Source organism: Sceloporus occidentalis, unplaced genomic scaffold, assembly GCF_023333645.1.
Source record: "Sceloporus occidentalis isolate IW3139 unplaced genomic scaffold, rSceOcc1.0.p SCAF_51, whole genome shotgun sequence".
In the NCBI taxonomy this organism is placed as follows: Eukaryota; Metazoa; Chordata; class Lepidosauria; order Squamata; family Phrynosomatidae; genus Sceloporus; species Sceloporus occidentalis.
Genome location: NW_028317031.1, coordinates 4,376,627 through 4,398,717, shown reverse-complemented (window position 1 = coordinate 4,398,717; position 22,091 = coordinate 4,376,627). Strand labels below are relative to the sequence as shown.

Here is a 22,091-nt window from a genome sequence, read left to right as displayed (position 1 = left end):
AGTAAGTGGGTGAGATGAAGTATGTGTTAGAATGAATCTGTAAATGTGTGTTAGTGAGTATGAGTTAGTATGTGTAATTTGTGTAAGTGTGTTTACATACGTGTGCCAGAGTGTTTTTTGGAAGGGGGGAAAGGAGCAAAGAAGGCACAGACAGGTTGTTTGTGGCAATGATGGCACAGGGCAGCTGGGAAGTTGGGGGCCCCTGGGCAATTTGTGCACCAGAGCCCTGTGGTCTCTAGTTACGCCCCTGGTCCCACTATATTACTCCAGCACTTAGCATAGGTGAAACAGTACTTTAAGTACACGTAGTGTAGTGAATGAAAAGAAAAAGTTTTGAAGAACACTAAAGTTTAGGAGATTGTTTTACATGGAATCCAATAGATACATATAAATTACAGACTCTGCTGTAGTTAAACAATACATCGTTATAATCTCCATAATCTTTATGTAGTGGGTGAATGATGTCACTGTACCTTCTCGCGCTGTAAAATGCAATGTGAGGTGTGCTTACTACCTTTCTAAATACAGTCCATATCCAGGCTATAAGTCAGGGCTGGGTAGTAGTGACACGGAACTAATTTACTAATCATGTTTTTTGTTCTCTTTGTTATGATAGCTGTAGATAAATTTCCTTTAAATATGGCCTTACTATGATCGTTTCTTCCTATACCCACCATAACTTATGTTATTGGTATTTCTCGTGCTTCCCCAAGCCTAAAGTATTATGCCAGTATCACAACCTCACGCTGACAAGTCCTATTAAGGATAAAAAAGCTGTCCATGAGTGGTGATCTGGCTATTGCATCTCTCACCCAAGTTTTGTCTAAAGGCTGTCTTGTACAGCGGGAAATTACTGTTAAGGGATCCATGTATAAAGTGGATATAGAGGCAGAGGTGATTATTGTTGACCTTATTTGCATGCACCTACCCAGAATCCCTTGTGGTTGTGGCAGCACCATGAGATTTCTGAGGGAAAAAACAAGCCTTCTGGCTTGTCTGGTGTTTCTACCACCAAGTGGAAGAGTTTTCCATCACCTTTATCCACCATAACTTATGTAATGGTATTTCAATAACTACACTTCATTATATTTTTTTTTTGTTCCTGGACATCTGAAGATACCTTAACCATGGAACTTAGTTTCCTCTTTGCATCTCATGTTCTGTTCGAAATATTATATTTTTCAAATTCCTTTAGGCTTTAGCCTTCACTGCCCAAAAAAACAGTGATCCAAAACGAAGTGTCCAAAAACGAAAATCAAAAGGGTGGTCGTGGCCTTGCAAGTGATTTGAAAACCGTGAAAATCCAAAAAAGCAATTCATAGGCACACATGCATCCACACATTGTAATGTATAATTTAAAGAAAATAAATAAATAGGGGCAGGCCATGTCTGGCCTAGCCAGATTCAAAAATAAAATTCACTCCAAGCCCGTATGGTGCGATGGAGGAAAGTGCAGGAGGGCCACCAGTGCAGAACGTGCGCTCACCGGCATCTCTGCCAGGGCAATTAAGCACCTCAGGCTCCACGCTTTCCCGGCCCTAAGGCCAGAGGATCAGTGTATCCCCCCTCTTCCCATAGGGGTACTACACTTGATCTAAGCCAAAAGGCCAAGAAGCCTCGGGAGCTAAGAAAGTATTTAAGAACAATTGCATCCCATAGTAGATGATTTTGCTCAAGTAATTCTTCCCCATGAGCAACCACTTCACCAACCAACAAAGCCACACTGAAGGAGAACAAAACTTAGACCTCTCCATGAATACGAGGACATGTTGATTCTACAGAGCCAGGAATGGTTGGACGTCAGGCTCATCGATGCGGCTCAGACATTGCTGAAGATGCAGTTTCAGACTGACGGGTTACAGCCCTGTTTCCTTGCGCAGTTTGGGTTTCAACCAGGGAGTGGACAGGCTGTTCAAATCCATTATGACGCCAACCGAGCTCACTGGTTTACCTCATGTTTCAGGAGGGATCGAGTGAAAATCGCAGACAGCCTTCAGCCTGCCCGTCTCTCCCTCTCAGCCCTGAAGCAGATTCAGGAGTGCTACAAAAATGTCATCCGGAAGCCACTGAAAAAAGTTGTACTGCTAGACGTACATCAACAACCCAATTTCTATGACTGCGTGTTTTAGGCCATCGCAAATGCATTCGAGTTTTTGAGCAATAGAGACCCCACGTGCAGGTACAACAACGGGTCTGCTTTCCTGTTCTCAGAGGGGTTACATCACAGCGTTCCCAAGAAGTGCTTAAAATTCTTCTGCAGGCTGAAGAAGCAGAGGAAACAGGTTACAGACACCCCCCCCCCCATATGAAAGCACTTTTGTCACCTTCAAAAGTAACTTTATGTAACTTTATGTAAACATTAGAAATATAATTCAAGTGCTGTAAATATACAAGTGCACACATACACATACTGTACATAATTTTAGAAATGTGTATCTTTAAAAGAAAATGTTATATTTCTTTTTTTATTACGTCTTGCATTTGAATTTTAATATATCTGAAATTACATGCACATGGTGAGGGGTTTCGTGTTAAACTAAATGTTCTTTGTGTCTCTCCTTTTATTCAGAATGGATTGTCCAGTTACCAATGGAAGGCACGCCTTACCCATGATGGCTGAAAAGATAATTGGCAGCCAAAAGGACAAAAATTTGTTGCAGACAAAGTTTAATAAAGAATCTTATGAAAACACATTATTGCATTTTATATCTCATTTTTATTGTCTACTTTTTATACATATTCATATCCTAAAATTTCAGAGGAGAATTTCACGCAAATTGAATTTCAGCCCATCTAGGATGTTGTAACACATTACTAAAGCATGAGAGATTGTTTGCAGATATTCAATTTCTCTGTAAATTTATCATCACAGATGTTGTAGAGGAAAGCAGAGGGAAAAAACGAATTTGCAAAGTGGCAGAAAGAGGCATAGTCTGGGCCGCCTACCCACATTACTTGAAAAGCCACCCTGCAGCGTTCAGTTGGAGGTCTGTACTGCGACAGCACAGACCTCCATTGATTTTACAGCTCAGAGGGTCTCCCCAACCCTGCCTATGATCCCTACTCTTGGCAAAAGCAGGACAACAAGACACTGCTTGAAAATCAAGGCTGCTCTGCAAAACAATATGATAATTGGTATGATTAAAGTAAGAAAAGAAGCAATACTGAGCGTCTTGGCAGTGCTGATTTGGCAAGGTCGTTTAACCTGCATCAACCAATTAATTTCTAGTAACTCAAAGCAAGAATTCAGCTCATACCTGGATCTTCGAGTCTCACCCCGAAGGTTAAGACTCCTTTGAACTTCGGGTCGATCCCTGAAAGGAAAGACCCCTCTGGTTCAAGCTTCGCTGTAGAAGCGGTGTCCAAAATTGTGATGCCAAAAATCAAAATACAAAAAAAGGTGATGGCCTCGCCGGGATTCGGTAAGCGTGTAGTCCAATCGAAATTAATAGGCACTCGTGAAAAATGTGAGTGAATAATAAATAAATAAGGGCCAGCCATTCCTAGCCTGGCCAGATTAAAAAAGAAAATTGTGCTTAACCCCAAGCCCATAAGGGTCAGGAGGGGGGGGGGAGTGTGCATGGTAGCAAAGAAAGACATTTAGTGTAGAGCATGCACTCACATTACATAGTGGTGTGCAGGCTGTGCATTTGCAACTCCAGCTTTTAGCCAGGGCAAATCAGCACCTCAGGCTCCTTGCTATCTTGACCCTAAGGACAAAGGATCAAGTGCTTCTCCTCTTCCCATAGGGTACTACACTTGATCTTTGCCAAAAGGTCAAGAATCAACAATGCATTACCACCTTGCTAAAAACAGCACAAAGATTTCCTCAATCACAAGACAAACCTCATACCAAGGTAAAAACAAACATCCACTTTGTTGAGGAAACAATCAACACCAGCCTCCAAGAACCTTTCAATAAGCTGGCGGTGAGTTACGACCAGCATGCATCACACCATATGTAAAACGCAATATGCAAATAAGCTATAAAATAAAACCACAACAACTTACACAAGCCTGCCATCAGAACCAATCATATTGGTCAGACAGGCAGGGCAAAGGGGGGGGGGGGGAAATGAGCTCTAGAGTGCTCTACTGTGATCACTGGTGCCTGCTGGTATTCCTGATCAGGTTATTATTATTATTATTATTATTTATTTATTATTATTATTATCCTTTATTTATATAGCGCCAACAGTTTACGCAGCGCTTAATACAATACATAAATTCAAGGGATATGACAAGACAAGAATTGACAGACTAAGACAAACCGATACATTTGGTTCAGGGTGGCTTAAACTGTTGCTACCTGGTGTTCCTAATCAGGTTTAGGGTGACTTAAACATAAACCCAAGCAAGGGAACCAGATATTGCATTGCAATTAGTGGTTGCTGTTACCTGCTGGAAGTATGCAAAGCAATCCAGGGGTCCACTGCCTACACGAAATACAGCCTCCAGGTGCCCCCCCCCCCAAGTCATGGAGGCTTCAGTTTTTCCACAATAGAAGCAGAGATCCTGCCCTCAAGATTCATGTCATGATTTTTGGGACCTGGACATGTATTGGTTACGGGATAGCTATACCTAGATGAGGGAGTATGAAAGCTTAAACTTAAAATAGGTTTAAACAGAATAGTGGAGAAATGCTACAGCATAACCTATAAAAAACTAATCTAAATGTTGTAATGAGAGAGATAAAGCCAATAATCTATGCTTTAAGAAAATGTATGTGTGGGGAGAGTCAGTGTACAGTGTGAGACTGTACAGTGTAAGTGTTGGGTATGTGTCTTAACATATGTGTGAGCCTGGAAGCCTGGAGCAGTGAAGAAGCTGTACAGAGTAGGGGGCAGAGCAATGCTTTGTACTCAAAAATATTTGCTGTGCCCCCTACTCTGTATAGCATCTTCGCTGCTTAGTCCTTATATGCCTTAAAAGATTTTGCTATGTAGATAATGGGGACAAGAGAATATTCTTGTCTAGATCTGCCCCTGAACACATATATAAGCAGCATTATGATGACCATACGTCACATGTCACGTTTTTCTATAAACCACATACATACAATGCATTAATACGTATTATTTAATGTGTCTAGTTAAAAACTATATGCTTAAAAAAAGATACACAGACATGGTCAAATACAAATGTTAAGGGGGTTTCAAAAGCCTGTTTTTGCATTAGAAATTAATTGTGTGAAGTTCTAGGTTTGACCACAAGGTGTCAGTATAATCAAGCTGATTCAGCTAAGTTTATAGTTGGTGATAATTTAACCCTTTTACATCATTTTAATAATTCGTTTTCTTCCTGTCCTGGAGAACATCTTTGGTTTTATCGTGCAATCATTAACCGTTATAAAAGATAAATCTCTGATTGTATTAAAACAGAAATCATTGCACTGTGCTACAGAATATTATGGCGCTATGTAAATCAATGCAGAATAATTTTTCAAGAAGTACTCTGCTTAAATGATATCTGATAAGTTTGCCATTACTATCCAGACTTGTGAGTTCGAGTTCCTTATCGTGTCTGTATAGTAATATATGATATATGAATGTTACATTTGGGTATGAATAGAATGTAAGCTCTATGTGCAGACTCATCAAATATTTTTTTCAGTTCATGTGTAACCATTTCTTGGTTCTATATATAAAAATAATATGCAAATAAAGCATTATTTGGTGTGGTAGATGAAAGTTCAATTTTGCTACTCTGTTATATACCGGTATATATAAATAACATATTCCCTTCTTTATTTATCCTACATACTGCAGGGGGCAGCACTTTACATGTGCTGGTCATCAATGTGAAAATGTATGTTTTCTAGAAAAATGGTCAAGGCTCCCCCAATTTGAACTCCAACACTATAAAATAAAATCCTGCCATGGAACAATAAACCAAGGAAAGTTTGGTAAGGGGGGCAATCCCACACTCCCAAGAGAGATAACTGATTTCAACACCAATAACATTGTACTGTAAGATGAATGTATATCTACGTGACAATAAAGGTCTGCCCATTTTCCTGATGTAAAGACTTTAGACCTTCACCAATCCTTGGTCTTGTCTTAGATTCAGGATAACCATATCTCTATGTCATGCTTTTTAAAATGTCATTAATTTATTAGCCCCTGCCACTTTTGCTGGAATATCATTCCACTTATCTAACACCCTCTTTTGTTCCATTCTCTTTTGGAAACAAGTCCTCTGGCAGGGAGATGCCCCAATACCAACCATGTGAGCTTCCCAGCCTGAAACCTGGAAACTATAATTAGATTTTTCTGATGAAATCCATATTGTTTGCTGTATGAGGTTAAATGAAAACCTACCTAACCCCTAACTTCCATGCACTAAATAATGTAACAGTATAGGGACTTCATGAGAATTATATTATCTTTATTTTTTTTTAAATACTATCATAAACACAGGTGGCTCTAGGAATTGAATGTCCCCTATCAAAAAGATTTGAGTCTACCTCTAAAAATAGTCATCTAATTAAATATAAACAAAGCAGATCTCAATCAAACTAAAATGTCATGTCTGCCGATTACTAAAAATGATCATTCCACTTGATTCAAACCAGTGTGTTCCACTCATATATTATGTATGGGGAGCATACTTTTTTTTAAAAATAAAAAGCTTTTGATTAAGTTATATGGATAAATATTGATTAATTTATATCTATTTTTGTTACATATTATGCTGTTTTGTTACACACCTTATTCATGAGCATTTGATACACATTAGGCATGTGTATATTTATGTACATTTGTATTGTGCTTTTATGTATACTGTAGCCATGGGGCTTGCATACAATAGGATACACCATTATATCCTGTATGTTAATAGTTTGATCAGAATAAGTATTGAGGGAAAGATAAAATTGGTGTAAACTTTCAAATATATTCTGTACTTTCTAAAGATTTTGTCCTCTCTATCTTGATGTTATTTTACTTTTGTAATATAATTATATATATATATATATATTATAATTATTCTAGTCCCTGCAGGAATGTTCCCTATGGGACTTTTGATGGCTGAGCATCCTAAGAGTCGCAGATCATACCTCCTGCTGTGCCATAGGTTTAAATGTCTGAAGCCTCTCCTACATTTGGGGGCAGAATTAAAATGATTTAGCCTCTCAATTGTCAGAACAGTGGGTAATTAAGATGAGCCAATTTCATTAACATGCATCTCAATTTTTATATCAAAGTCAGAATGCAACTTAAAATCCCATAAAATCCCTTAAAATCTAGAGATAGATAGATAGATAGATAGATATTATATATATATATATATATATATATATTATACACATGTTCAAGGCCATCATTTCCTATTCTAGCTAAAACCTTGCACTTAAAAACCAAACTTCTCCCCTTCTCCAATTAAAGTGGAATTACTGAACCCAATCAAAATTAGCTCACTAATAAAGCCTGCCTTTATTAAAGAGTTTTCTCAGCCTCATATTAAGTTTCACCAGGTCTTGAAAAAAGTTTACTTTATGATCTCCTTTGGCAGCTCCCTAGAAGGGTTTGCGAATCTTCTATTTACAGAGGTTTACCTTACATACATCCAAAACTCTTTTAAAATGCATCAGGTGACATAAGAGCTTAAAACTAAAGTTAGAAATATTTAGCGCTATTAGTGCTTAGGGACTTCTGCTCAACTATAAATTCAGGGTTTGCCAGAATCTATATTGATTTAGTGTTATTATTATTTAAAGAGAGAATGATGTTTGGAATTGACTCGATTAAGCTTTTTATAAACTAAACAATTATCCATTAGCTTCTATCACCTATCTTCAGACTTCGTTTTAATCGATATTTATCAAACTAAACCGATCACAATGTTAATACCCAGAACTGAAATGAACTACGGAGAGGAAAATAAAATAAATCTAAAAAGTCTGCAAACATTTGAATATTATTTAGTAATTGCCGGGATCTATGTATTTAAAGCAGGACATATAATGTAAAGGAAATGTCTAATTATGAGTTAAACTATATTAGTGAATAGTTGATCAATTGTATACCGTTCATTGATCAATAATAAGTTCTTTAAAACTTTATTTATTTTTCCGGTTTTTTTAAATGTTATAATGTTTTTAAAGTCTAATCAAGTTGAAATTATTAAATGATTTACATTAATATGTAAATGACGCATATATGCAGTGTGTCTTAGAGTCCAAAATACTAAATATCTATGAGACTTGTTTTAAACTACAATGTAAAGCTTCATATTGCAATTTGGTAATTTTAATTCGAACTATGACTTTAATGTATATATATATATATATATATATATATATATATATATATATATATATATAATCGAAATGAAGTAAATTCATGCTTTAGGGATAAGAAGAGCAAAATTATAAGGTGATTAGACATTATTTCTACTGTGTTTGCCACAGCAGGAAAGAGAAGACTCAGTGTTTTAGAAAATAACATTTATTTCTAAGGTTTATGGAATGATGCACAATTGTGTTAACAATTTCCTAAACAATTAATCCAACAGCAATACTTTAAAATTCACAAGAAAAAAGAGCCAGCTATTTAATGTTCCACTTCTCCACCTTATCTACAGCTGTACACTCTAGAAAAGTTCTTCTGAGTACATTGCTTGTCTTCTTTAAATACCCCCATAGTTTTTTATTTTTCATTTGTAGAAAGGTTTCAAGTGTATGCGAATAATTTAGTGTCCCTTCTGAAAACAGCAAAATTGATCACGCACACATATATATTTATAAATATATATGTATATATATATAACAGGAACGTTAACAGCAACATTAATGTATGAATGAGTCCAAGCTGAAGTCCATTCAGCAAATTCAACAACAAATATCTCAACGAGAAAAGTGCATTTTTTAAACAACTTTGAGAATCGTCTTCTTTTTTCAAAGAAATTAATGATCTTTAACGCTTAAATACATCCGTAAATTAGTATTTGGAGTTAAAAAAATGATGAAAATAAAAAGACTCCTTTAGAATCAGTTGGTGGTCAGGCTCTGGTGGGATATTCCTCAAATGTGACCCTGTCCTTCTTGGACGTGGTTAATAGAGTGAGCTTCAAATTGTATAGTCACAATCTCCAAATACTTGTATTGCTATGTAGAACCTGGTGGTCATTGTTTCTCTGTAGTATTGTTGACCACAGGGCCATAAAGTCCATTAGTGTACACTTGGTCTTTGTGGACATTTGCCCTGTCTCTCATAAGATCACTGAATGCATAGTCCATGGGTGGGCGAAAGCCAAGTGTGGGCATAAATCCAGCAGTAGAATAAGGAGTCATAAATGCAAGTCCTCTGCTGTGAGCAGAATATGCCAACCTTAGTGGGTTCAGTCCTAGATGCCCACCTAACTGGTAAGTGTTGGGGTCTGTGCCAAAATGGGTTGCATTGGGTTGTAAAGGTGAAAAGGCAGATCTGTTTCCTAAGGTTCCTATGGCAGGTGTGATGGCTCCAGCAATGAGTGGTCTGTGCGAAGTTGATACTGATGGTTGAATGCTCTGGAGTGCCCCATCTCTTGACCAGGTTTCATCTCCTTTCTCCTGGCCCCTGTTATTTAGGATCTGTTCAATGGCTTGGACCACATCTCCCCCACAGCCCTGCAGGACTAGTTCAAGAACACTCCGCTTTTGAGTGGGGAACACTCTGGTGAGAATGTCTATAGGGGTCCTCTGCCTGACAGAAGACGAAGAGCTCGGGTCTTGTTCATCCTTTTCAACATCAGACCCAGATTCAGACCCCAATGGACTGATGGAGCTAGGGCTTTCCTCACCTTCTTTCAAAACTTTTGAGATGGGGGAGCTCAAAAAAGATTCACCATCCCCATTTTCAGAGCCAGAACCTGGTCTTACATCTGGTGAAGAGGCACCCGGACCGCTGCCCGAAACTGACTCACTGTCCGGGGTCACTGGCTTTGTACCAGAGGGCAACTGCTGAGGGGTAACAGATCTGGGGATCAGATTCTTGGGAAACAAGTCAAACTTCTGGATCTTGGATTCTGAAGAAATAATAATAGAAATGTGTTAGCAAAGGTTAATAAAGAGTAAGCACTACATTTAAAAGCTCAACCCTACATTTACAAGGTCCACTGTAACAGGTTACACCACCAACATTAGAGAATGGGGTAAAAGTAATAGTCTATAACCCCCAATGACATCACCTCCTTTCTGGAGGCTAAATTAAACTAGAGAGGGGGATTAAGTGTGGGATCCAAGTTTGAAATGTCACTCATACATAGTCAAGGTGAGGAAAGTACAAATATTCCTCATTACGTCCAGGGTGTTCGTTTTGATTAATAAAACAAGGGATTTACCACCAGCTTCTTATAAAAAGGGTATATTATTAGTTAAAGATCACACACCATAATGTTGCAGTATGGGGTCAGTACGGGGCAGTTAACTAATAACCTTGCAAAGTGCATCTAAAGGTCAGTGTGAAAGTGTTGCCTTACACACCTAAGATAGCTCAACAGGGCATTTCTGGGAGGCCTAACAAAAGGTCCTAAAAAAGGGTCAGTGTCATGTTTTTACAGCCAACATTATAAGGGAGTAATTAAATACAAATAAGGGATTAAAATTCAGCAAACAAAATGTAATCTTCTAAAACATTAAAAAAAATATTTGGTAAAGTAGACATAATCCAGTTAAAAAAAGAAAATGTGGGAGGGGGGTAATTAAAGAAGTTTAAATCCACATTCCTTAAATGACTGCATAACACTTAGTATAATATTTATTTTTTAAACATTTGAAACATTTTGCGTTCCCTGTGTTTCTGTACAAAATATATATGCATACTAAATAATTTTACGGGAATTAGATACATTAAAAAGGGAAATATATTTATCTAGTGAAAAGTGGTTTACAGTTTAAAAATAATATTTTTATTTAATACATATATCCTGACTCTCCCTTTAACACATTTAGACAAAATACCCACATATCTTGTCTATGATTCATTTTACTAAATAACCATGTAGGGGATTATTTATCAAAATTCAAAATATAGAACAATCAGGATCATAATAATATGAATTTTATTATAAGTCCAGAAATAATAATCCCCTAGCAGGTGTAATGGGGTGTGTTGGTATAGCCATTGGTAAGGATTTATTTTCCTCCCACTTTGTAATGCGCTGCAGACTATGCTGGCGCTATATAAATCAGTAGATCATAGCATACTCTGTGTTACACTATACTGCAAACTTGTATAATAATTATTGTATTAGTATGTGTGGTTGTGTGGTGATTTCTAGTGTATTTTAGCAGCTGATTGTATGGGGGGGGGGGGGTAGGAGAGATTCTTCTTATGTCCGTAACGTGGTACTGGTGGGCGCTGGTGGCAGATCGGATTCTTGGGGACACTAATCAGGGCTATGCGGGTTGGTTTCAAGGGAAGACCCTGGCCATACCCCTGTGGTCTTTATTTGTGTAGACACTATGCAGGGCAAATACTGGGGAGGAAATAAAGAATGGCGGGTATGTAGACGTGATGGCAATAGTTAGGGTAAATGTGGGGGACAATACTTGTGAGTTGGAATCTGTGCCTACCTGTACCACCTTCTGAGCACACGGATCCGAATACTTCGTAGGCTGGCCGGGGAGGAATTATCCCGTTAGCTGCGGCCAGTGCCAGCCCCTCTGCGGTACCATAGAGCAGCTGGAGCTCCCGGGCTTCGTTCTCCTCCTGCGCCTGCTGCCTCCGCAGCGCAACTTGTGCGGCCATGACCCTCTGGCGCTCCGCGATCAGGGTGCACTTGGCGCACATGCAGTCCTTCCAGCGGCAGTAGCGTTTATGGCCCTTGAGAGCCGACACTACCCCGTGATTCCTGCAGCGGGCGCACTTCGGGGTGCGGGGGTACTTCTCTGCTGCCCTCAGGAGTAATTGTGGACCCCTAATCAGAGTCCCGGCCACCGTCACTGGCAGGGTGGCAGAAGTGGGATTCTGAGGGACCTGGGAACTAGAAGGAGCCCCACTTAACTCCATCGTTGGAGTACCCCAAAAAACCTTATGTAGCGACAGTTCCAAAATCTGGCTGCACTAACAGCCCAAATCCCCTATAGATTCTGATATACTTAGCACAAGGTCCTATATACCTGATCACCCTACAACACAGACAGCCCTACAGACAATCCTATAGACTTCTCCTACTATATAATGTAGAAATAGATATGTATGAAGGAGTCCTAAATTAATTCACATATACCGATCCCATCCATCCAATATAGGGACTGTTATATAAAAATTGTCTATCAGCCCCCCTGATTTAGTAAATCTCGATCACGTTCTTCTCGCTTTTCTGCCGAGTGTAATTTTATGGAAGAGAATTTCCATTAATGATCCCTTAACAAGCCAGGCTATTCACTCCACGGTAAGACTCTTCCTGAAGACCCTTTCAAAACTCTGAAGACCCTACATAAGTGCCTTCTGCTCCCAGCCCCTAACTCCACCAACCCAAGCAGAATGACCACAGTCCCTCACTATTTAGGATCCCAGCTCTCCTTAAAAATCGCACAAAACCTCATTAGAAAAAACTGATTAAAAGATTCTCAATCTGTAGATTTTAGGAGGACTTTAGGTGGGAAGATTACCTTGAATGGTGGTCCCCAGATCCCCCTGAATCTTTTGCAAAAAAAATATTGTAGATTTGACAGATCCTAAAGTCAGGTATCAGGTCCAAATGTAGCTTGTCTACCACGCAAAAACTTTGCAAGTGTGTCAGTCAGGAACACTGACTCTGGAACAAAGTTGCAACTACAAACAGCCTCAAAGCAGCAACCTTGTCTCTCAATTGTTGCTCTCTACATAGTCATTAGACAATTTTGACAACAATGTGGATGATGCTATTGGTCAGCCAGTGGGGTAGCTCACTTCCCATTGGCTCCTTCCTCCTTGTAGAATGTCAAACAGTAGGCATTCTCAAATAACACAGAGGCGGATCCTCCAAGGAGCCCTGCACACTTGAAAGCAAATTGTCTTCATTTCCTCAGGATCTCTCCCCCATCTCTTGTAGCACCCAGCTGCCTTCTACACACACACTGTTTCACCTCCAAAAATGAAATAAAACAATGTTTCAACCTTATTGATGACTTTTGTCTATTTTTCCACAATTTGGGTCGATTTTTGTCTTGTGAGAATGAAGGGGGATGGTGAAGATAAATTATTATTATTATTTTTAAAAAAAAACATTTTTGGAGGGTGAGTAATAGCAATTTGTTTTTATGCAAAATATCTACAATTAACCCTATCATTTAACAATGATACCGAGATTTGGGGGTGATTATTTTACGAAATGCTTTCTACGAGCTATTATATTTTTTGAAATGAGAATTCGAAACAAATTATTTAACTTTTTATTGGATTTTTTATTTCTGATATATATATGAAGTGTTAATAGTGTATTAAACTTTCTTGAAATCTGAATTCTTAATTGCATGCAATTATTAATTGAATAAATCTAAACGTGGATACAAACGAAAATATATATATATAAATACACACACACATATATATATATATATATATATATGTGTATTAGAAAAATAAAAAATAAATAATGTCTATATTTAGTTTTTGCAGGACATAGATAATTGTTGTTTATTTATTATTTTTTTCAATTGGTTTTATTTTATGAAGATGTTATCTTATATCTATGTCTGTTTTGATATAAAGAAATATTTTATAATAATATAATAATAGAATTTTCGGATTGCTTAAAGCTGTCTTATGATTTCTAGAACGAATATGGATTTTTGACATTATTACCGATATGTTAAGGGGAAAAAAACGTTTCTTTTCAGAGGGATGTTGAAATCTTACAAATCCCTTTCATTCTGGGTCAGAAGACTTTTTATTAAATGCTTTCAAGAAGTCGGAACACTCGATTTACTTTTCTGATTTCGTTCTCCTGAGATTCTATATGAAACATATCTCTCATTATTTCTATACATTTCATTTCTATATGGGATGGTCTCAAGGGAATTAATAGTTCCCCATCTCAAAAGTCTGATCTTTGAATGCTAATTCATCCATCATTAAACATATGGGAGGCAATCCTAGTTTAATGCACGGTTATCGATTGTGTTTCTGTGTCATATATTTGTATTTATTCAATTTATATATGAATACGATTTCTATCTGGAATAAACCGACTGGTGTTATGGGTGCAGTTAATGTTTTATACACTATACATTTTCTCTGTAACCACTTAGTGCATTCATATGTGTAAATTGGTTAGATATTTTGTTTGGTTATCTAGAATAATAGAAATTGTATAATATTTAGCATCCGAATATTATATACTATATATTTTACATATACTGCTTAATACGTTTTGATTGGAATGGATCGGTTTCGTTGTACACCTGTAGTTTGTTTAAACTGTGTACATCTACTAGAATCTGTAACCAGAACAAATTAATAATAATAATAATAATAATAATAATAATAATATTTCAATCAATCTTTTGTAGAATAATTTTGTTTGGATCAATATGAAAATGGTATTAGCACATTTTTGTACAGTTTTAGGGTTTGACTATAAAACGTATGAACTATAAAACTATGAAACCTATTAGTTTTATGTCTGCTATTAATTAGGGAAATATGATTTTATTACATCAGCACAATTCATTCGGATACACAATATTTTGTGTGAGATCACATAACATAGGAACTACAATTCAGACTTCGAAATTTAGTGGGAATAATTATTTTGTGTTTCCCCCTAAAATAACATTTACCGAAAAAATCTTTAAATAATTAAAACGAAACATACCATTATCTTTAGTAAGCAGCTAATGCCCTTTACCCGGGGTCTGCGGCAGAGCACTTATTTTCCCTGTCTCTTCTTGACACTTTCTGCCCTGGATATTGTTGTCAGGAATGGACTTTGGAAATAGGTCAATTTATCGGTTCTATAGATCTTTGTTTCTATATATTTATTATTATTATTATTATTATATAAATAAAACCATATGCCTCATCTTTTTAAAAATGATGTCCCTATTAAAATATATCAAGCTAGCTTTTTTTGTGATTAGTTTTAAACTTGATAATATTGGTACTATTAACTAAATGATTATAGAGAAATCATCAAAAAAATATTTTTAAACTTTTACATTTTGCTTGACAAAAATGTTTCTATAATGAACATAATAAATTATATATTACACAAATATAAAATAATATATTATATAATAAAATTATATAATACTATAAAAATATATTTTTATGTCTTTCGGATCCCCACTCTTTCTTTATTCTACAAATATATACATCATACAAGAGCAGCTTCCCAGTATTGCAGGTAAGTGTATAATATTCTTGGTTATATGCTCATGCAATGAGATATATTAACAGAATTTGTTATTAGTTTGCAGATCACTCTTTGTACATAGGGAAACTGTGCTCCAGTGTTGGGAGGTGATATTATACTGGGGGTTGTTGTGTTCCACTAGTGTTTACCCACTCAGTCAGAGCAAGCACTCCCCCATCTGTTCCCTGAAGCTTCCTCACCACTTTTAATTACCAAGCCACAGCCTAATAGAGATGATATTAACCTTAATCTTTCTGACATTAAAAGTAATTACCTCCAAACCAATATTACAATAATGAACATTACCCCCCTCCCAGTACTAAAAAAAAATGTGAAGAATAAGGATTTCTGCTATAATAGCTTTTCCACTTTGGCTCAATCCATCAGGTGCTGGAGTGTTCTGCGAAGCCTTGTTCTATAGCTCCATCCACCAAGTGCCGAGAGCTAAACGGGTTAATGGTAATATTAATTAAGCAGGAAATTAAAAATAGGATGGGATGTTAATCATACTACAGTCTGAGAATGATTTTGGAAACATTTTTTAAGATAGATGTGGCAGAATTCATGTTTAATTAATCAGACCCAGCTAATTACTTTTACTTGAGGACTATGACGTCACTCACAGTGTGGAGGTTATGAACGTTTTGGTGAGATGGTCTTCTGGCTTTCATGCCGCAAAGTAGTTATAATAAAGAGATTAGGTTAAAAATACATATATATATATATATATATGGCTAATTTGCGACTTTGGTGAAGATGGCGAATTATGAAAATGTCCAACATTAATATGAGGTTTTAAGTGTTATATGTAACCCGTCATCAATTAAAGGAGGACACGATTTTTGGACAGTTTTGTGAAAATCTTTTCTGATTAAAGAGACCCGTCCTCTGATTTAATATGTGCTAAACTGAGCTACTTTTAATTGCATATTACATTCTTCCTAATTAAGGCAAGTGGTCTAATTAAAAGTGACTAGGGAACAGGTTAATGTAATCTCCTCTAGCTTTTAACAATTTGAGACAGTTTTATGGAAGGATTTTACCTTGTGGTGCACCAGGAGTGAGAAGTGCACCCCATCTACATCCTGCAAGACAGTGCTATGCTCCCCAAATCTTAATGAGGGGCTCTGGGGAGATCTTGACTGCATGTGGGTAGACACTCTCAGTCACCAACAGGTGCACTCAGCCTGGAACCTCCATTACAGTCCCACCACCACCAGCCTGATGCCCCTTACTTCCACATCTTGCATTAACATGGACCAGTGCACAGCAGGTATATTGCTTGAATTCTACATGACATCCAGTAACTGTGTATTACTTTGCCTCCAGCTCCAGTACCAGGACCCTGTATAGCTATAGTTCTTCATATTCCAGGACTTCCAGCATCCCTGCTTTGTAGGAACATACCTGGGAACTTTCTAAAAGAGCTATAAAAGCCCATTGTGAAGATTCTATGGAGTGACTGGCCAAATGTGTTAACCAAATGGCTTTAATGTTGGTCCTCAGGGAAACCCCGACTTATCTTAGATACACTTAATTGAATCACCAGCATTCAAGCAGAAATATTCAAGCAAGAATTAGTGACACTGAGAATCTGCCCTGAGACCCTGAGATTGGGGCAAAAACCCTAAGACTCAAATTCAAACCCTTGTATGTGTATGACGTGATCTTTAACACTCATGTTTTGAAATACCTCAGTGTTGGCAGCCCCCTACTCCATGCTGATGGTTCATATTTATTTGGACAAATCCTGGATCATTAGCTGCAGGATCCAGCATTATGCTACAAACCCATGTACTCTGATCTCAGCTGTCCCATATAAGAGGAGCTCTAATATCCATGGGGTTTATTCACTAAAGGGAGAGTATGGCGGTAGTTTGGGAGCTTTTGTGCAGGTGGAGTCTGGCCCTGTATAATGTATAGTATAGTTCCTCAAAGTCTCCTCAACCATTGGATTATGCATAAGACAGGGTCAGTTTAGCCCTTCTTGCTGGGAAAACCTGCCACTGATGGCTCCTCGTAATCAACAGTGAAGAGAGGGAGATATAACCACAACTCTCCCGATGACTCTCCCAGGTCCACTGCTCACCAACACACCTGCTCCTCTCATCACTCCTCCTAAAGTCCTGTTCTGCCAATGGCCTTCATTATCTATAAAGTAAACCTTCCTTACCGAAATACCCTTTCCCTGCCAGATTCCCTGAAACTTTAAACTATAGGGACAGTTCAGTAACGAAAGATCCACCTAATAACCCACCGAGGCAACTTCTAACACGGCCACCCGAGCTCTTTAATTTTGCAGGGGGCTACACCAGTTACCCCATCAGCAGACTTTTCACCCTACAAGCTGATGTAACCCATTAACTGCCAGTAGCCCATCCATTGTAGGATTTTTCACCCTAGACGGCGACATAACCCTTTAGCTGCCATTAGCGCACCCGTAGTATGGCGTTTTCACCGCTTGATTTTAACCCTTTGCCTAACAGTCCGGCGATAAATGCTTTGTAATCCCTTTCATACCATAATTATAGTGTGAAAAAAGGGGAATTTATGTTTTATTTTTAAAAATAATTAATAACACAGATCTATAATATAGTAACATTAAAAATATCACAAGAGGCTTACTCCTTATCATGTTTTAACCAAGGCCTCTGGCATTAAAACTGTTAACAGTGTCACCATACACCTGCTATGTAATTGTCATTCTAGCCCTTTTAATCCTCAGAGATGTTTAAATTGACCCCTTAAAGCAACCCTTCCTCTGCTCTGCTTTAATTGATGCTCCCCCTCTATTTTAGGACTCGATGAGTATTCAGCTGAATGCCTCCAACATTCCCACAGCAATTCAAAGGGGTTTAGGGCTTTAAAGAGCAGTTGTCTTCTTCCACTTGTCACCTCAGGCAATCTTATTGCAGGGTCAGAGCTCCCAAGATCTGAAACAAGTTGGGCGCAGTGGGTTCCAATAAGAACTGCGCCACAGTATATGGCAGCGAGCATTCCAAATATTATTGCACCATGCATCACTCCTATTAAGCAGAGTCAAATAAACGGTAGATGTTTGATTGCTAGAAGAATATATTACAGTACATATTATAATACAATTCCCCAGTGATCTGCAATCTACACTACAGCGGTCTTTAAAAAATTACTGTATGCCAACGAATATTCTAATGTCCTATATAATGTATAAAGGCCGTAAATATTGCAGTTTATTCTGCGATAGGGATTTATACTTAGACTTATGATTGCTATACTATAACGCTGCTCTTCCTAATACACTATATAATATTAGTGGGTATTACCTTTTACTATGCAATTGGCACTAGATGATTAATAGTAAATATCACAATATCAGGATGTGTGCAGTTATTCTATATAATATCGATGCTTTAATAACCGTATAAAAGTGAACATATCCCTATAGGGGCACTGGGGTCCATATATCCATAGTCAGCAATAAACTCATATATAAAATTAGCAATACGAAATATGTCATCGAGGGTTAACAATTTATTTATAAAAATAAGTGTAGGGGGTAGGGGGTATTTCGATAGAGTTCTCCAATGGCTGTGGCCTTTTTATGTTTATTAAGGTATGTTCTATAGTTTTTAATAAAATATTATTTTTTAATAATTTAACCTTCCATCAGTTAAAAAAATATATTTCATATTTTATGATTTTTAATATTTAATTCTTCAACCTGTGACACGGAAAAAGGTAAATTATATGTCAAGTTTATGGCTTTTGCATACGAGATATAGAACATAAAATGAGGATTGCCTTATTTAAATTATTCACTTAAAAACGAATATTCGTTTTTCATTTACGTTTTTATAAATTTTATAAGTTTATAAGATTATTTATTTTCTTTTCTTTTTTTAATTAGCCACACATTATCGCATTAAGTATAGCCAAATAAGTAAAAGAAAATCTTTAAATAGGTTATAAATAAAAGGTTCTAGAACTATATATAGCCTCTATAATTATTTCATCCTGCACAATTATTTTATGCTGATATATGGGGGAAAATACATCAAAAAGAAGAATAAAACAACACACATTAACCCTTTCAGCTCCAGACTGCAACCTTTAACTATGCCCTGGTGGAAGTTAATATGGTTTGATTTAGAAGTTTATTGTGATTTATTGAGACTTTAGATACAGAGATAGGATGTTTTGTTTCAGGTAACACATAATCATTAAGATTCATCCCCTGTCTCAGGCATCTGCTTCGCTTTTGCAAAAAAAAGTGAATTGAAGGGGTATAAAAGGAAATTGAATTCAGATCACAGATGGGGTGCAGTTTTTTTTGGAAGAAAATTGAGAAACACTATTGTCCAAAATGAAAACTCAATGTGTTTCTTTAACAAAGGCTTCCACTTTAAGCCCCTCAGCTTGTATTGGTCTTGTTTTTTAAACTTGAAGAGTTTTGCACAAAGGATTTTCTCTGAAATGTCAAAACCGCTGTGATTCCAAGAGTGTGTCAGGACCATGGAGAGGAGATGGAGGAGGTGAGGAAGCCAGGTTCCTCCAACATCACAGGCCTGAAATAATAATGATAATAATGATAATAACAATAATGATAATAGCAACAACAACAACAAATAGAGCTAGGAATAGTATTATTATTCTGAATAAATAATAATCAGAGCTAGGAATTGTACTATTGCTACTACTACTAATATTATAACCGACAATAGTATTATTATTAATAATTATTTAACAGTACTATTTCCATATCCATCTTAATAGTTATACAGGGTTATAGTCTAATCGTTTTATTTTAGAATTGGACTCTCTTTGCACAACATTTAAAAGCAATTACATTTTATTTATGTTAACCCATTGTACAGCCCTGTGGAGTATGATGGTGGTATATAAATTCATAAATCGTAAATATTAATCAAGAATATCAAAAGAGAAATTTGGAAATATATACTTTTGTATAGGCTACATCTTACAATTTAATTCTGGAGTAATTAATGAAAATCTAATAGTATGTTTTAAAGGGAGAGTTCAGTATTGATTGAAAAACAGAAATTTGAGAAATATGTATGCTATTTCTATACGTTACATTGTAATTAATAATGAAAATAAAAAATATAGAAATATATAACTTTTGCGCCCAATGTGGCTCGCTTCAAAGCGTTAAGTGCCAAGCCTATGACCTCACTTTAGGACAATGGGAACTTTTTATTAACCCTCTCAGCACCACTATCTGTGTCTCTCAGATGTGGGCTGATTCATTAGTGGGGTACATGGGATTGAGCTCTCTTATTTTTATTCCTTTTAGTGACAGATCCTCTCGGATTTGCTCGGATTTTCTCCGGAATGATGATATTTGTTGCCTTAGCGGCCCCTGAGCTTAAAACTCCTTGAGGAATGTGCAGGATAAACAGAGTAACAGATTGAAAGTGTCTGCATGAATTAGTATGGACTATCACTTTACACACTGTGTATTACTCCAGATATTAATTAAACATGATGTACTAATTACATGGAGATTCACATAGAACCCCTTTTATTATGAACTAAATTAAAAAAATATAATATATCATCCTCCTATCTGTGATTGACACTTAACCCTGTATGTGCTCCCCAAATGTATGCAATGACCTAATTTCTATTCACTTAAAGGGTTAACTTCGGCAGAACAAATCTCTATTTCTATCTTTTAATGGGTTGTAAAAACACATATTAAAATCTAAGTTTAGCTTGTCCTGAAAAGGGATATGTCTCCCCTTTTCCTAACATAATATCCAGGATTTTAGTTCAAATAAACATTATATTATTAGGGTATCCCATATGTTTGTGTATATTAGGCACAGACAGAACTGGAGTCACAGGCAAGGTGGAGAGAAATATCCCATAGGGGTAAAATAGAAGAACTATATATCTATAACTAGAAAATGTTATATTTAAGGAGATTTTCCAAAAATAAAAAAATATAAAAAAAAATGACTATCCTTAAAAAAAAAAACAACTTTAAATTTGCCATGAAAATGTATAAATGTATACGGACAACCCCCCCCCCCCCCAGCTGGATCCCCGGAAAACCATTAAGGAAAAAAAAATATATACTTAAGACTCAAAATGATCTAATGTGAATATTACCCCTAAAACTGTTTAGTGGAACACTTTCACACCATTTACTGCCCACTTAAAGCAAGACTGTCCAAACCAGTTACAACCTCAACAGAAATGTAGGAATTCTCCAATTAACCAATTAATGTGGCTTAAGTACCATGTTATTACCCAGACAATATGATCTGTTAAGGGCCCCAAGCACTACACATGAGAAGGGACAATAGTTGGAACCAAAAATACAGATTGCATTTAAATCCCTATTATTGGCAGCATATATCAATCTATCTAAAATATCTATTAGCACAGAATCATGATAAAGATGTTATTCTGCATGGCATACATAGGTACCAAGGGTAACATGAGAAATATTTGCAAGTGTTGATAAATCTAATAAGGATTACAGGAGAATATAGATCTGTGAATTCTGGGATCTTTGATATCACTTTAATTAAGTACAGGTATTTACAAGAGAAAGATCCTCAGTAACATTTTTGGATCAAATATTTACTGGCTGTGACACTCCTGGTTGGATAGTAGAAACAGTACATTGTATGTTTCATATTAAGCAGAAGGACATTGCTACAGAAGAAGGGTTGACCTGTCAAATTGTAAGTGAAGAAAACACAGATGATGAATTAATGGAGTATCTGTAGCCAACATTAACAAACTGAAGGGAAACTTTA

The 22,091-nt window shown here is 36.7% G+C and overlaps 1 protein-coding gene across 1 annotated transcript; it reads right to left on the bottom strand.

Moving 5' to 3' along the window:
- Window positions 1-9,124: 9,124 nt before the first annotated feature.
- Window positions 9,125-11,990, bottom strand: LOC149288501 (doublesex- and mab-3-related transcription factor A2). The gene is made up of 2 exons (XM_089491814.1): window positions 11,555-11,990; window positions 9,125-10,005 (listed from the first exon to the last, which is right to left on the bottom strand). Exons 1-2 carry the CDS (start codon window positions 11,988-11,990, stop codon window positions 9,125-9,127), a joined length of 1,317 nt encoding a protein of 438 aa, XP_089347940.1.
- Window positions 11,991-22,091: the final 10,101 nt, after the last annotated feature.

Excerpts from the sequence above, each read along its gene's own strand:
- LOC149288501 (XM_089491814.1), bottom strand. The coding sequence starts at position 11,990 with ATGGAGTTAAGTGGGGCTCCTTCTAGTTCCCAGGTCCCTCAGAATCCC. Across the intron at positions 10,006-11,554 it reads GTGCTCAGAAGGTGGTACAG|AATCCAAGATCCAGAAGTTT; the intron begins GTAGGCACAGAT and ends TTATTTCTTCAG.